Source organism: Eimeria necatrix, genomic scaffold (genome assembly GCF_000499385.1).
Source record: "Eimeria necatrix Houghton genomic scaffold, Enh_scaff170, whole genome shotgun sequence".
Taxonomy (NCBI): Eukaryota; Apicomplexa; class Conoidasida; order Eucoccidiorida; family Eimeriidae; genus Eimeria; species Eimeria necatrix.
Genome location: NW_013652378.1, coordinates 32443 through 44926, shown reverse-complemented (window position 1 = coordinate 44926; position 12484 = coordinate 32443). Strand labels below are relative to the sequence as shown.

The 12484-nt window shown below is 47.9% G+C and overlaps 3 protein-coding genes across 3 annotated transcripts; 2 read left to right on the top strand and 1 right to left on the bottom strand.

Annotated features, from left to right (window-relative positions):
• Positions 1-1498: 1498 nt before the first annotated feature.
• ENH_00020840 (hypothetical protein, conserved) lies at positions 1499-3615 on the top strand (the record flags this gene model as incomplete). Its single annotated transcript, XM_013579454.1, has 6 exons — positions 1499-1799; positions 2080-2295; positions 2542-2718; positions 2815-3006; positions 3093-3227; positions 3494-3615. 6 exons carry the CDS (start codon positions 1499-1501, stop codon positions 3613-3615), a joined length of 1143 nt encoding a protein of 380 aa, XP_013434908.1.
• A 384-nt stretch (positions 3616-3999) lies between these two features.
• ENH_00020830 (hypothetical protein, conserved) lies at positions 4000-6357 on the top strand (the record flags this gene model as incomplete). Its single annotated transcript, XM_013579453.1, has 6 exons — positions 4000-4090; positions 4247-4681; positions 4825-5238; positions 5448-5747; positions 5833-6162; positions 6275-6357. The coding sequence occupies 6 exons, from the start codon at positions 4000-4002 to the stop codon at positions 6355-6357; spliced, it is 1653 nt and encodes a 550-aa protein (XP_013434907.1).
• A 788-nt stretch (positions 6358-7145) lies between these two features.
• On the bottom strand, positions 7146-10564 carry ENH_00020820 (hypothetical protein, conserved; the record flags this gene model as incomplete). Its single annotated transcript, XM_013579452.1, has 2 exons — positions 7146-9831; positions 9999-10564. 2 exons carry the CDS (start codon positions 10562-10564, stop codon positions 7146-7148), a joined length of 3252 nt encoding a protein of 1083 aa, XP_013434906.1.
• Between the last annotated feature and the right edge of the window lie 1920 nt (positions 10565-12484).

Here is a 12484-nt window from a genome sequence, read left to right as displayed (position 1 = left end):
AGGATTGTTGCTCCCATTCTGGACTACTGCGCATCAATCTTAGCAAACTTAGTCGCTAAATTTTTTTTCGAAATGCTCCCCTATTGTTTCTGATTTCGTTTTCTCTGGGGAGCGGATGGGATGCTCTAGCGGGGGCCAGGGCACCTGAGGCGCTTCTTCACTTTGTTTTATCAAACATTCCCACCCTCTTTCTGCAAGCCGCTACTGAAAAGCCTCTCCCACTGCGTACTGTGGTAATTCTTTCAAAAAAAACCAGAAAGGGCTTTTTAAACTGTACATGTGCTCTTCAATGCACTTGATAACAACTATACAGCCATTTATAGCTTAGTAACAGACCCATATAGCAATCCATCGTGTAGAACATAGGTTTTGGTTCGGCTTGCCTACGGGGTCTCGCTTTTCCTAAACTTCGTATTAGTTTGCTTCGCCCACAGGATCTAGGTTTTCTCAAGAATCCTACTGGCGGACCGAAACAAACCCTAAACTTGACCTATGCGAAAGCCTTGAAAAATAACCTATGAGCCCTTGTTTGTATTTTGCGCTTAATGGCCGCATATACTTGCAGACGCAAGCAACTGCCGCAAGGTCATGGCACTGAGGCAAAACAATCTCTGGCGTGTCTTCTTTTCACTTTATTAGATGAAATTTTATAGTTTTTACTCTCCGCATCTATATTGTTGTCGCGTATATTTCTGAACTTAAGCAGCTAGATGCGAGCGAAGACTTGCTGGTGCCTGCTGTGCTACGCTGGACTGCAGCAACGTTTGTTCAGCTTTGTGTCCAGCACCTCCTGAGACGTTCCATGAGTCCCAGTGGTCAAACCTTGTTACTTCGCTAATTAAAATACAACTTAAAGAGCGGGTGCGTAGATTTAGTTACGTCGAGGGTTGTTGCCTGCCACGCAGACAATGGAGATAAACATGCTCGGTAGCTGTATTGTGGCGCAGCTCTTTGCGATATCCCTTCCCTCTTATGGCTCTGTCATCGAAAAATGATACGTACGCAATTGAGTATAGGGAAGATATTGCCTGGCAGGAGCCGTTCAACTAGGGCGTACGTTGCACATTGCCTGTACTATCGTGGCAAGGCCGCACAGGAAATGCTCTGAGGCGCGCCCCGAAATCTAGTTTTCCAGTGAAACTTCAGATGAACATTGAATAAGTTTTTAGGTTTCACTTTTCTGCAGTAAGTCACAAGCTTGTTGATGCTGTTCAATGAAACTCTATTCATTGTGGAGATCCTTGATGCAGCGCGGTCCCCAAGGCGGTCATTTGCTGCCCTTAACTGGGTGGTAACAGCAAAGAAGAGCGCGTTCGTTTCTATTCTAGCCATTGAATCTAAAAAATTGTTATTTCTTACACTGCCGAACTACAATGTATTGCACACGAATGGTGGGGAGCCGCTATGCAAAACTCGGTCCATCCTGAACAGGCTTAAGGAGGCCTGAACCAGTGGTGCCTGCAGTCCATGCCAACCGTTGGCTTTTTGCTGTTGTGAAATGGAAGTAGACAATCAATTGAGACCGGCCTCTCTGGGCTGCCGCAAAATTCATGCGTGCCTCAGCCTTCTAGTACTTGCCGTGAGCTTTGGCTTAGGCCAAAGCAAGTTGATGTCTGACCAGTCGATTCCCGTAATACTGGAAAGAATTGGACAACTACCAGAACACACCGAGAGGATCAAGCCAGCTGAAAATGGTCTTTCCCTTTATGAAGTTCAGTCAACTTCGCAGACCACGAGTCCCTTAACTCAAGAAGTAGGAAGAGAAGGAGAGGCCTTTCAGGCCCAGAACCCCACAGAAAGTACGAAGCGGCATGCAAAAATGGGCTAATTTGCTGCGGAGGGCACATTTCACGATGTGCTAGGCAATGACCCTGCTAGAAGTGACGTGCACATTGGGTAGGCGCACATTTCATTAGTTCAGTGTTGGATGATGTGTCCTCAGAATGTAAAAGCATACTCAAGGACTTTCAACAGGGTACGTTCCTGTGAGCTGTCTACCACGCTCGCAAAAGTAAGTACTTTCCTTCCCTTTTCTACCATAAGAAGTGTTTAAGATATCCTTGCGTCACGGATGCTCAGACTTCAGCGTCAGTAAAGCCCAGTTCACTGCCCTCCTTCATACCATCAAGCAACAGGAAAATCTTGAGGAAAAAGCCTGTTTGAAGCAAATTGTTGGATCACCAGAGGCAATTTCCCTCAACCCTCCGGAATTGTCAATCGTAAAATCTTCGGTGGATCTGCACTTCGGAGCATTTTGGATGTGGGATAAAGTTGCACGTATTCTTCTCCAGAATCGTAAGCTCTTGCCAAATTGCATGCATTTCCACTATTTTTAAAAGCGGAAGAATAAACACTGGTTGTAGAAGGGCTTTTTGCGTGAGTTTGTTTGTGCCTGCAGCTTCGGCTCCCAGCATCTCGAAGCGGTTTTGGTCAGGTACATAACAACGCTTGCCCTTACGATCTTTCTTACAGCCATTATGTTTTACGGGGCTTGAGACATGAATCACAAACGTTTTGGTTTCTGTGATGATGCTAATTTAGGGGTGCCCCCGCCACTAGACGTTGGTGATGTCGTGAAAGTGCTTGGAGTTGGCTCTACTGTCCTTCAACAAGAAGAATATACTGTTGCCGCTGTTCATGGAACGGCGATCGCAGTAGAGAAAGATGGAGTGTATTTAGACTTTCCACGTGACCGTCTAATTCTCACGATAGGATCAAGTGAGGGCCCTTTCAATTCGGTGCAATTATATCTTTAGGAGGAATCTTGCAGCTTCTGGGTTTTGAAATCATATTCGTGTGATGCGTATCCTTCAGAGTATATTTCAATAGCTGACTCGGTACTGCGGAATGAGATCAAGGACTTGAATGAAGATGATCCTAGCATATTACAGGACATGGAGGAGATCTTCAAGATTGCAGCAGTTAGAGAGGCATTTCAAAAAACGCAGCAGACAGGAGACCCTCGACACCTGCAGAATGCAATGAAAGCCTCTGAAACTTTTCACTGTATGTCTGTTCCCTGAAAAGCAATGAAACGTTTCGTTTTTTTCTTCTCCCTAAAATGAGACCGGTCAGTTCTGTTGATGCTGCAGTCTTGTCTTTTGTGGACGCAATGAGAGAGCTGCCTAGCATTGAAGCCACTCCCCTTCAGAAACCAGGCAAAGGAAAATATAAGCCCGATCCGGCAGAGACAGGCAGCATTTACACTTCAGAGGCTGCTGTGCGCGGTGAGCTATCCTTGCCGTACGGCTTTGTACCAGAAGCCCTACAGAAGCATATTTTGCCAATCTTATGGGTATATGCGTGTATTTTCCCTGCAGCATTTGAAGTACTACAGCTCATTAGAGGGCACACAGTTCTGGAGGGGTGCAGGCCTCTGACTCACAGAAACTTATATGGGACTGGCAGCGAACTTGTCTGGCGAGTAATTGAAAATGCGAAATTCGAAGCAGTAAATATGCAGGGCCAAGACGTATTGTATGCAGCGCTTGAGAATCAATGCAGATCTACTGCAGCGTTCGTTTTTCCAGCAATGTTCGATTCGTCTTCCGTCATAATTCCCCAGTGCGTGAATATCTGGAAGAGGATGAGGAACGACTGGTCGCAGATGAGTGAGCGCCGTTCGTGCAAAGCCCGGAACATTCCTCCCAGTTGATTCTTCGACAATGCTTGCATTTTTGTATACTTTGGCACTCTGCAGGTAACAACTTTGTCATTTGGCATACTACGTGCGTCTGCTGTGCTATCTTCGATGTTCCTGACCCTCAGCTTTTTCTGCGGATATTACGAAGGACCGCGAAGCGCTTACGAATGACTGCAGTGTTGAAGAAGGCATGCTTCTCAGCGGTTCATGGGCGTTGCAACTACGCAGCTTCACTTGCTCTTATGCTGCAACCTTGACAGCTTGCTTATTATTTTGATATATGAGTTGCTGTTTGCATCATGCATACTTCAGGGCAGCTGGCGCCTGGATATTTGAGTGAATGTGACTCGCGATGTATGGAAGGCGTTCTAAAAAGAGATTACCCGTCTGGCGGGAGGCATGCAAAAAGAAAATCTATAGGAAGGGATAGCATCATTGCTGGCGACGGTAAGAATACAAAAAAGAAGACACTTTACTAGAAGACACTTTACCCTTGGATGGAGGAGCCCTCTAGTGTTGTTGCTGCTCACTATTACAAAAGACGCCAGTTTTTGGTTTGGTATGTGATTGGCATCGCTTTGGTCATGTATATTTTTCGCGCAGTTGCCCGTATTACAATGTTTTCTGCCTTCGACATACTTCCATATCTTGACCTGGTGGGTGGCCAGATTTGGCGGCTCGCCCACCTCTTCAACGCGAAAGCTACGATCGCAAGTATAGAAGAGGAGTTTGAAGTGCTTTCTTGTGTAGTAGATGCCTTGACTAAGGATGTTGTGGACGGCCTGCATGTTGACACTACAATGGCCGGGTTTGGTCTACCGCATCTCCAACTGTTGGCGCTGAATGTGGCGACTGACCTGCGCCACCACGCAAGCGTCGTGGGAGCCAATCTGAAAAGCAGCAAAAAGCTGCGCACTGCGGCCAAAGGGTCAAAAGAATTTTCTGCATTTTTTAGGCTACTATCATGCCACGTCGACGGGGACACAGAAGCACTCCACGCACAGTTCGGACCGTTCGCATCATTAGCTATTCGTATAGGTGCGTTTTTGCAACTAGCTGCACGAAGTTGATTAGTTGTAATGCAGAGGAGCTGCAGGAGCCTTCTAAAGCCTGTTGCCCTAGCTCACTGCCAATCCTCTGAGTAAAGAGCTTCCAAACCACTTACTTTGTTTTCCCTTCAGCTTTATTCTTACGTGTCGAAGTTGAGGAGCATGCCAACAAGGGGTGGAAAGACGCGATATCGGTCTTTACTGGCAAAGTATTCAACAGGAAGCTGTACGAGAAGGTCGTGCGGCAAATGAGAACGAATGCAACGAAGTTTATTGAAAAGTTCATGGGAGAATTCAGCTATGTGCCTACAGGAAAGCTCCAAAATGCCAAGAAAAGAGTCAAACGCCTCTTCAAGCGGAAGCGTAAAACAAATGCAAGGGCCTTCAAGCATAAAATAGACCACAAAGTTGGCCATATCTTCGCAAAACTGATGCTAATGATGTGGACGAATGGCAGCAAACACCAAATAGATTCGGGACCTACCAAAGTCGATAGCACATTCCGGCTAGCCAGGCAATTTCAGACATACACGATTTTAAACCATGGTGAGGCTAGCATGTGAGGATCAGCCTTGCATGAAATAAAATGAGGCGCTGTTATTAGACTTCTGGACTCCTAGTGAGACAGTGAGGTGCTGTGTTCGAGCAACATTGATGCTACTGTGCTTTTTGTCCCTCACGTGGACGCTGTTGAGGCGAACTTCGGCTGCGTCTCCCCCTTATTCAAAAATGCTGGGTTATGTTTTTTTTTGCAGGCATGGACCCAATACGACCGATAACAGACCAAATCAAGAAAAGCTGCAAAGGAACCAAAGTTATCAAGCACAAGCATTGGTCCTTACTGAGCAGGGCAAAGGGTAAAATGTCGGGACTCGTCAATGAAGTTGAGACAAGCTTGGCCTATGGGCTCATCACTGGGCACACGCTCTCCGCAATATCCGAAGCTGGACGAGAGCTTGCTGCTGCTTGCCATGAAAAGGCACCTCTAGATCTGACCACTCGAGGAACTAAGTATCGTTTAATAGCCGAGCTACACCAATGCATGGAACTTCGAGGTAGGAAGTCTACGTTGCCCGGTCAGACTGAATGAAGTGACCGATTCATAGAACTTCCAAGTGAGAATATACTTTCGATTTGCAGGCCAGGCCGTAAGGTTTTTGAAGCTTGCACTAAAAAACGTGAAAAGCCCTCCAGAAGAAGTCACAGCACGGCTGTTCACATTTCTCAAACAGATTCTGGCAATCCGAGGAAAAGACGCTAAAACTCTCTACAAAGTGTTCCTCCGCTGGCAGAAAGAAGGCGAATCATCAAGGGAGGTAAATCAATGGAACGACAACATGGACATGCTGAATTGCTCATGGCACTCATCACAAGAGGAACAGAACCACATACTGTCTGAAGCTGGGAAAAGAATCGACAAGGAAGCGATTGATGAAGTTACTGCAGTATCCCAAATCCAAACTTGCCTTGGTAACTGAAAAATTCAACCCCGCCACGACCGCTAGTCTACTATGCTATGATGAATACAAGCACACGCCTCATAGCGAATGTTGCCGTAATATTGTGCCTGTGGATCTTGCAGAAAGCCATAGTGCGCGGTTAGACTTGCAGCAGGCTCAGGTGAACATCTTTTCCGAGGAAGTTGTCCAAGCTACTTCTCTGTAGGCCCCCTTTGCTGAAGAGCACATTCGCCCTGACACTAGTACGGCACACTGCGCGGCAACAACAGCAAATTTGTATCACGTAATTTGCGCCCTGAGCAATTGAAATGTTGGATTATGTACACATTACTGCTGTTGAGTTGCCGTACATTGCGACAATGTCGCACTAGTTGCATGCAGAAGAGCCCGCACCTAATCGCACCGTGCTCACAAGCCAGGTCCAGGGACTTAATTTTTTTTAACTCTACCTTTGTAAACTGCAAGTGTATTATTATCTACGACGCACGATGAGATGGCGACTGAAGGCTCTTCCTTGCATTCCCTGACTGGCGCTCCGTAAAGGTGTACAAGGTTCTGCAAGCACGTCCCAGTTATGTCCGAGCGGGGTAGCACTCTATGCATGTTGGTGTCACTGTAGCGTCTCTACAGACTACCGCAGGTCGAGTAGTGCCCAAACGGGAAATTGCTCACAACGTAACACTTAGACTGCAGCTGAAGCATTTGTAGCGCTACGAATGCTTTTAAATAAGTCTGAATACCGGCTTCATGCTGTCTCATCACAGAGAGACTTTTGCGGTATTGTTACCACTGTGTGGTGGAAAGCATGCCCGAGGCAGCGCGTCCTGCTGTGTTACGCTGCTTATTAGCTCTTAAAGCTCCAAAACCACGACGTTATACGTGTGACAACCACAAAGACCATCTCTGGAGCAATGGCGAGATACGTGCTGCGGACAAAAAAATCTTTTAAACCTTCCTCCATACTATCCTGCCGATGTCCCACTTCTTGGCTTCTTATCCCTCTGCAAGTGTATGTACTTGCCAATCCACACTGTTCTCCTTCTCCTTAACAGAACCTGCTGCACTGTCCGGCGACTCTGAACAAGCTGCCACCCACATCGGAGCTTCTGCAGCATAATTAGTCCCCTTAACAACATCGCATGCATCCCATTCGTCATCAGCGATGTCATCACCGAAAGTCGTGGGGCATTCGGCATCTAAGCTAACCTTGCTGCCTGCCTCTTGATGTCGATCACGGGTCTCTAATGACGACTCGGCAAAGCGCAGCAAGTCCCTTGCTCCTCGGGAGCCAATAGTTTGCATCTTGAGAGCACTCTGGAGTTGTGAAATGACGGAATCAGCTGCCGCAGCTTCTGGAGGAAGTGGAACGCTTTCATGTTTTTTCCCGCGACATCTATGCATTAGGTGTTCATCATCCAGCCAGCTCACGTTCCGGAAAAAGCCATGCTCCTTTGACTGGCTAAAAGTCTTCGGAACGGCGCTGTTTGCACGCATTGATACGCTCCCTACTTCCTGTTTGACCGCACTCAGCCTCGTACCGTCCTCAGCACTTGATACCTTCTTCTCCTTGTCACGCGCATCATCTCCTTGTGAAATGCCCTTTGGGCATTCCGTGAGGGGCTGTTCCAGAGATGTGTCGCCTCCTTCCGTGCTGTACTGTTTCACAATGCGCTTGATTTTCCTCTCTTCGTTATTTTCGCAGTTGTGGTCGCCTGCGTTATCAACATCAATAAGTGAAAGTTCCTTCAACACTTGTGGTGCGCCTCCGCGTTCCTTCTTTCTGTGTTTTAGCTTTGTCTCGAGCTCCTCCAAAGTTATTCGACTGCGCTCACGCACGGCGGGATCGTCTTCTGCAAAAGCTGCCAGTAGAATATCTTCCTCTTCAAACTTGCGCTGATTGTTCGTAGAATCCTGTCCCACAGCTGTGAACACTTCAAGGCACTGCGCAGGCGCAGGATCTTTTGGCCTTGGCGCTGTACTTATCTCCTCATGTGTCTTGTCAGCTACTGGTGATGTGGTACGAGCATTACTTGGGACGAATGCGGGGCCGCCGGTTTTCACTACCTCAGAGTTTCCCCTTTTTCGCCGCATCGATTGCTCCAGCTTCTTCCCCTCTTCAAAAGCGACGCGGAGATGTCGAAGAGTCAGGTGCACAACTGCAGACAAGTTGGCGCTTACTTCCTCCCTTCCCTCTTCAGTCATTGTCGATGTGCACTTCTCGTCTTCGCTCTTATGCTCTGTCTTTGCATGCGACCTGAAGCCCAAGTGGTTGCAGCGAACGTAGCACGCAGCTGCAGAAAGGCGAAGAATAGCGAGGCATGCGGCAATGTTACGGCTCATCGAAGCGAGTGCAGATCGATGCTCGTATGACGCAGCTATGCACAGAGACTTCATTGGCTGGTACGCGACAGCTGGAGGGGAAACCGACATGTGCATCAGTTTAGGAATGTTTGCGTCGGCACCAGCGCTCGTGTTTTTGTCTTGCCCAGGCATGCGCATTGCCGTGTCCCAGCGGGGATGTGGCAGTAGAATTGGACAACATGCCCAGTCTTCCTCCAAACTTGTCCTCAGCGCGTTTGCTGCCACTGAACAGACCCGTTCAGCAGCAGATAGAGCATTTCCCAGCCGATCAAGCCGTTGCAAAAGCCACCAGGACGTTCGTATTCCATTCGCCACTGTCATCACCAGGTCGCATCCACCGGCGACCCGCAGTGCTGCAACTCTGAAGAGTTCCCAACTCCAGGCTCCTTCTGACAACAGGAGCTCGCCCGTTTTTGTATCCGCAGCTGTGCATGCAGGAACTCTCTGCTCATTTATCTGCCTTTTCTCGTGAACAACAGCAATCGGTGAAGCTTCGCGGCTTTCGCGAAGCCTACCGCCGGCGCTCCCTGATGGCTGCTCCTCGGCGTCACCATCTCTCCCTAGTTTCGCATTTTCTATCTCATCAGCAAGCGACAGCGTGCAAGTTCCAGCATTACTGTGATGCTGCTGTCCCAATAATGTCTGCCGAAGGGCGCGGCTTGCATGTCGCATTCGCTTCCCACTTGATACGGCAGCAATAATGGGTTTATCAGGGCTGCGGGTTTTGCACATTGTTGCTGGGTTAGTCCGGCATAGTCGAAGTTTCAGAGAGAAAAGCAAGTGCCTCAATGCAACTTGGAGTCCAAGGCACAGTCTCGAATGTGACTGCCAGCTTTTGGCCGTCATTTCTTTTAAAGCCCTCAGGCTTCCATCAAAGCTGTGGGCATAAAAATTCGTTTCCTTCGCACACCCCCAAGGCCCCCGGGAAATGTGGTCTTGCCAAGAAGCCTGACAGCCCTGATTTGGCCTGACGATATCTTCGTACAAGTAGCAGAAAGCGCGCTGCTGCCAATCAAGCACCTGGTGAAGGCGCATCCTCAGCTGCCCAGCAGGTGCTTCTACCAAGCTCTCAGGCGCTCCACTGCACTGCAACTGCGTGCCATCATTGTGTGGAGGAGCTTTACGTATGAAAGGTAAATCTCCTCTATTTGACAGGGTAGTCATCTTTTCAGGAGGCTCTTCTGCTGAGCCTTTCCCTGTTTGATCTTGGCCACTTGTAGTCGGCGACACAGACACGGAGACGCTGGCTGCCGTCTGCTTTGGCATGGCGAGAGAACCCCTAAAAACGTTGAAGGTAACTTCAAGTTCCCGAACCCATCTGAACAGAACAACTGCAGGCATTCTGGGACTCCCTATGAAGAATGCCAACGCGTCGAGCCACATGCGATATTACAGCTCGCTGATTAGTACTATACAGTGACAAGTTGCTATGTGCCCACCAAAACATGTAAATCCGCCAAGCAGCACGATGAGCGAAATTCATACCTCGCTGTCTCTCCCGCAAGTCTGTGTTGAAGATGCATGTCATCAAGCAGCCGGTGGATTGTCTTCGAAGAGCGGTGCACTAAGAGATCGAGCTTCACCAACGCAATGAAGCAAATCGCTGTTACGCAAAACGCTAGAATCGCTAACGCAGCGAGAAGTAGAAGCGCACTGCGGCCCCCAGGAAACAGAATAGTTACCCCAACAGCGGACGCTGACGCAATGGTCGTGTAATAAGCCCCCACTATAAAGGAAGACCTAGACAGCCGCAGTCCTGTCGCAAGTAAATGCTTCGTGGAGTTCAGTATTCTGTTTGGTGGTGTTTCACTAATGATCCGAATAGGTTCTGGTGCTTCATTTGATCGCTCGATACTCGGAAGACTATTTCCCCCCCTTCTTTTCCCATCTGGCGCAGCTGCGCAATCTGGAACGATGTATCCGTACATGCACGCCGCTCCCTGTACGTCTTCACACAGCCGTCGTACGGAGTGTGCAAGAACGTTGTAGAAAGCGCTCGATACAGCGTCGCATATTCTAAGACATCTTGTTTCTAAACTTGCGGCACACATGGTACAACTGTTCGGTGCCACAACTGGCCTTGAGCTCGACTTCAGCTGAAAAGCCCCTCCCTGGAGATTCCGCAGGCCGACTATGTGGGAAATGGCAGTGTCTCCTTGCTTTGCACGCTATATTGACTTCCCTCAATGCATTGGAGATAACTAAAAGTCCAGTTTTTGCCCAAGCTAATTGTTTCATGTCCGATGAATCACATTTGACTGCTCGTATGTCACAGTGAGAGAGCACCCCTGCCAGCACACAGAAAGTGTTGCAACAATAGCACAAAAGCCGTCAAGAGGCAAAAGCGAAGGGGAATTTGCCGGAATCTTGAAGATCGAAGGCGGAAACGTGCGCGGACTGGCCATGCGAATACGGGGAAAAACTCCTTCGGCGGTTTCACGTGGACCACTGTCCGTGAAAATTTCACAACCGCGGAAACCGCAGTGTGCATGCCTTATGTAAACTCTACTTTTAACTCATTCCCTCTGCTTATCTTCGTACAGAAACTTGCTCACCATTTAAGCCATTTCCAGTCTTTCAGCCATTTCCAGTCAGCCACGCCTGCATGCGCCAGGCCCTCATACATGCCGCCGCACTGCAGTAAGAGGTGTCTTAATGGGGTCAGCATGGGTGTTATTTGTTTTTGGTTAAATGGCTGTCAATAACATTAAAATTTCAATGTTGGCGGTGCCATTTTTTCGTCCAGGGTGCTGTGCGAGACTGCTCGTTGCCACCCGGTTCACAAGCGCACGAGGATGCATGTCCCCTGCGGCATGGTGAGAAAAGCTTTGGTAAAAAATGCAAACTTGTCTTAAGGATTTTCATAGCGTTCAACACTACAGATACGTTAGCAGGATTTGTTTACTAGCAGGACATGGCAAGTTATTGATGGCCTGGAGAGCAGTCTCTCAGGTGACAAGTGCTCTGACTCTGAGACTAGTGCGCCGCACCGAGCTTGAGTGTACAAATGCTTCCCTTGACCATAATGCATATCCCTTTAAATCCTGTAGAAATCGCACAATAGGAACACCCTCTGAGGTAATTGATGACGCCAGACGTAAATCTGCAGCGGGTTGGCCTCAAGCTGACGTACTTGTGGGAACATGACGGAGAGCAAAGCCATGTGGTGTTTCACTAGTATATCCAAGTGCCAGTAGTAATACTTCTGCGCTTTGGGCAACAAAAGAAATTTCTGAGAAGAAAGCGAAGTTCCAATGCAAGTTCATAGTATGGTTGCTGCAAGATCTCGCTTCAGATATAACAACTATAAACAAGTCGCGTTCGCTTGGCGTCTGTTTCTGTTGATAACTAACGCTTTTCACGCATGATATGTATGTACAACATTCGGCTCTTCGATAACGTGACCGTTGCAGATGGGACTATGCCTCTCTTGTGACTTTCAAGGTAACAATCTGCCCAGGTAAATGGACATGTTGGCTAGATTTACTGGTTTTCTAAAAAACTCATCACAGTAAACAAAATGCCGGTTTCCGCAGTTTTAGATGGATGATTTGGTAGTACAACCATAGGCTGTTGTTTCGAAAAGAAACTGCCTATACGAGGATGCTCCAAACGCCCAAAAGTGTATGCGTATCTATGCTTGCCTTCCGCACACTGTTCGTCACGAGATTAAAATATCCCTGACTAGATTATGAAAAACCTAACTTTCAAAAGGTAGCTTCCAAGCATGCATATGTTGATTTAGTAGTAGAATTCATTTTCTACTGCCGTCAAATTCTTTACTGTAGTTATAGCTTCTCTTTGTCCAGATAGGCGATCTCATGCATGGATTTTATGACATCAGGCATGCAGTGCCAAGGAGGTGTTGTCAAAATACAATCTTTTGGGTAAGGCTTAGCGTTTGCGTTTTAAGGAAACTTTGTTTGCCCCTCACCTCCAACATTCCCCCTACATAACACTTTACTGACCAT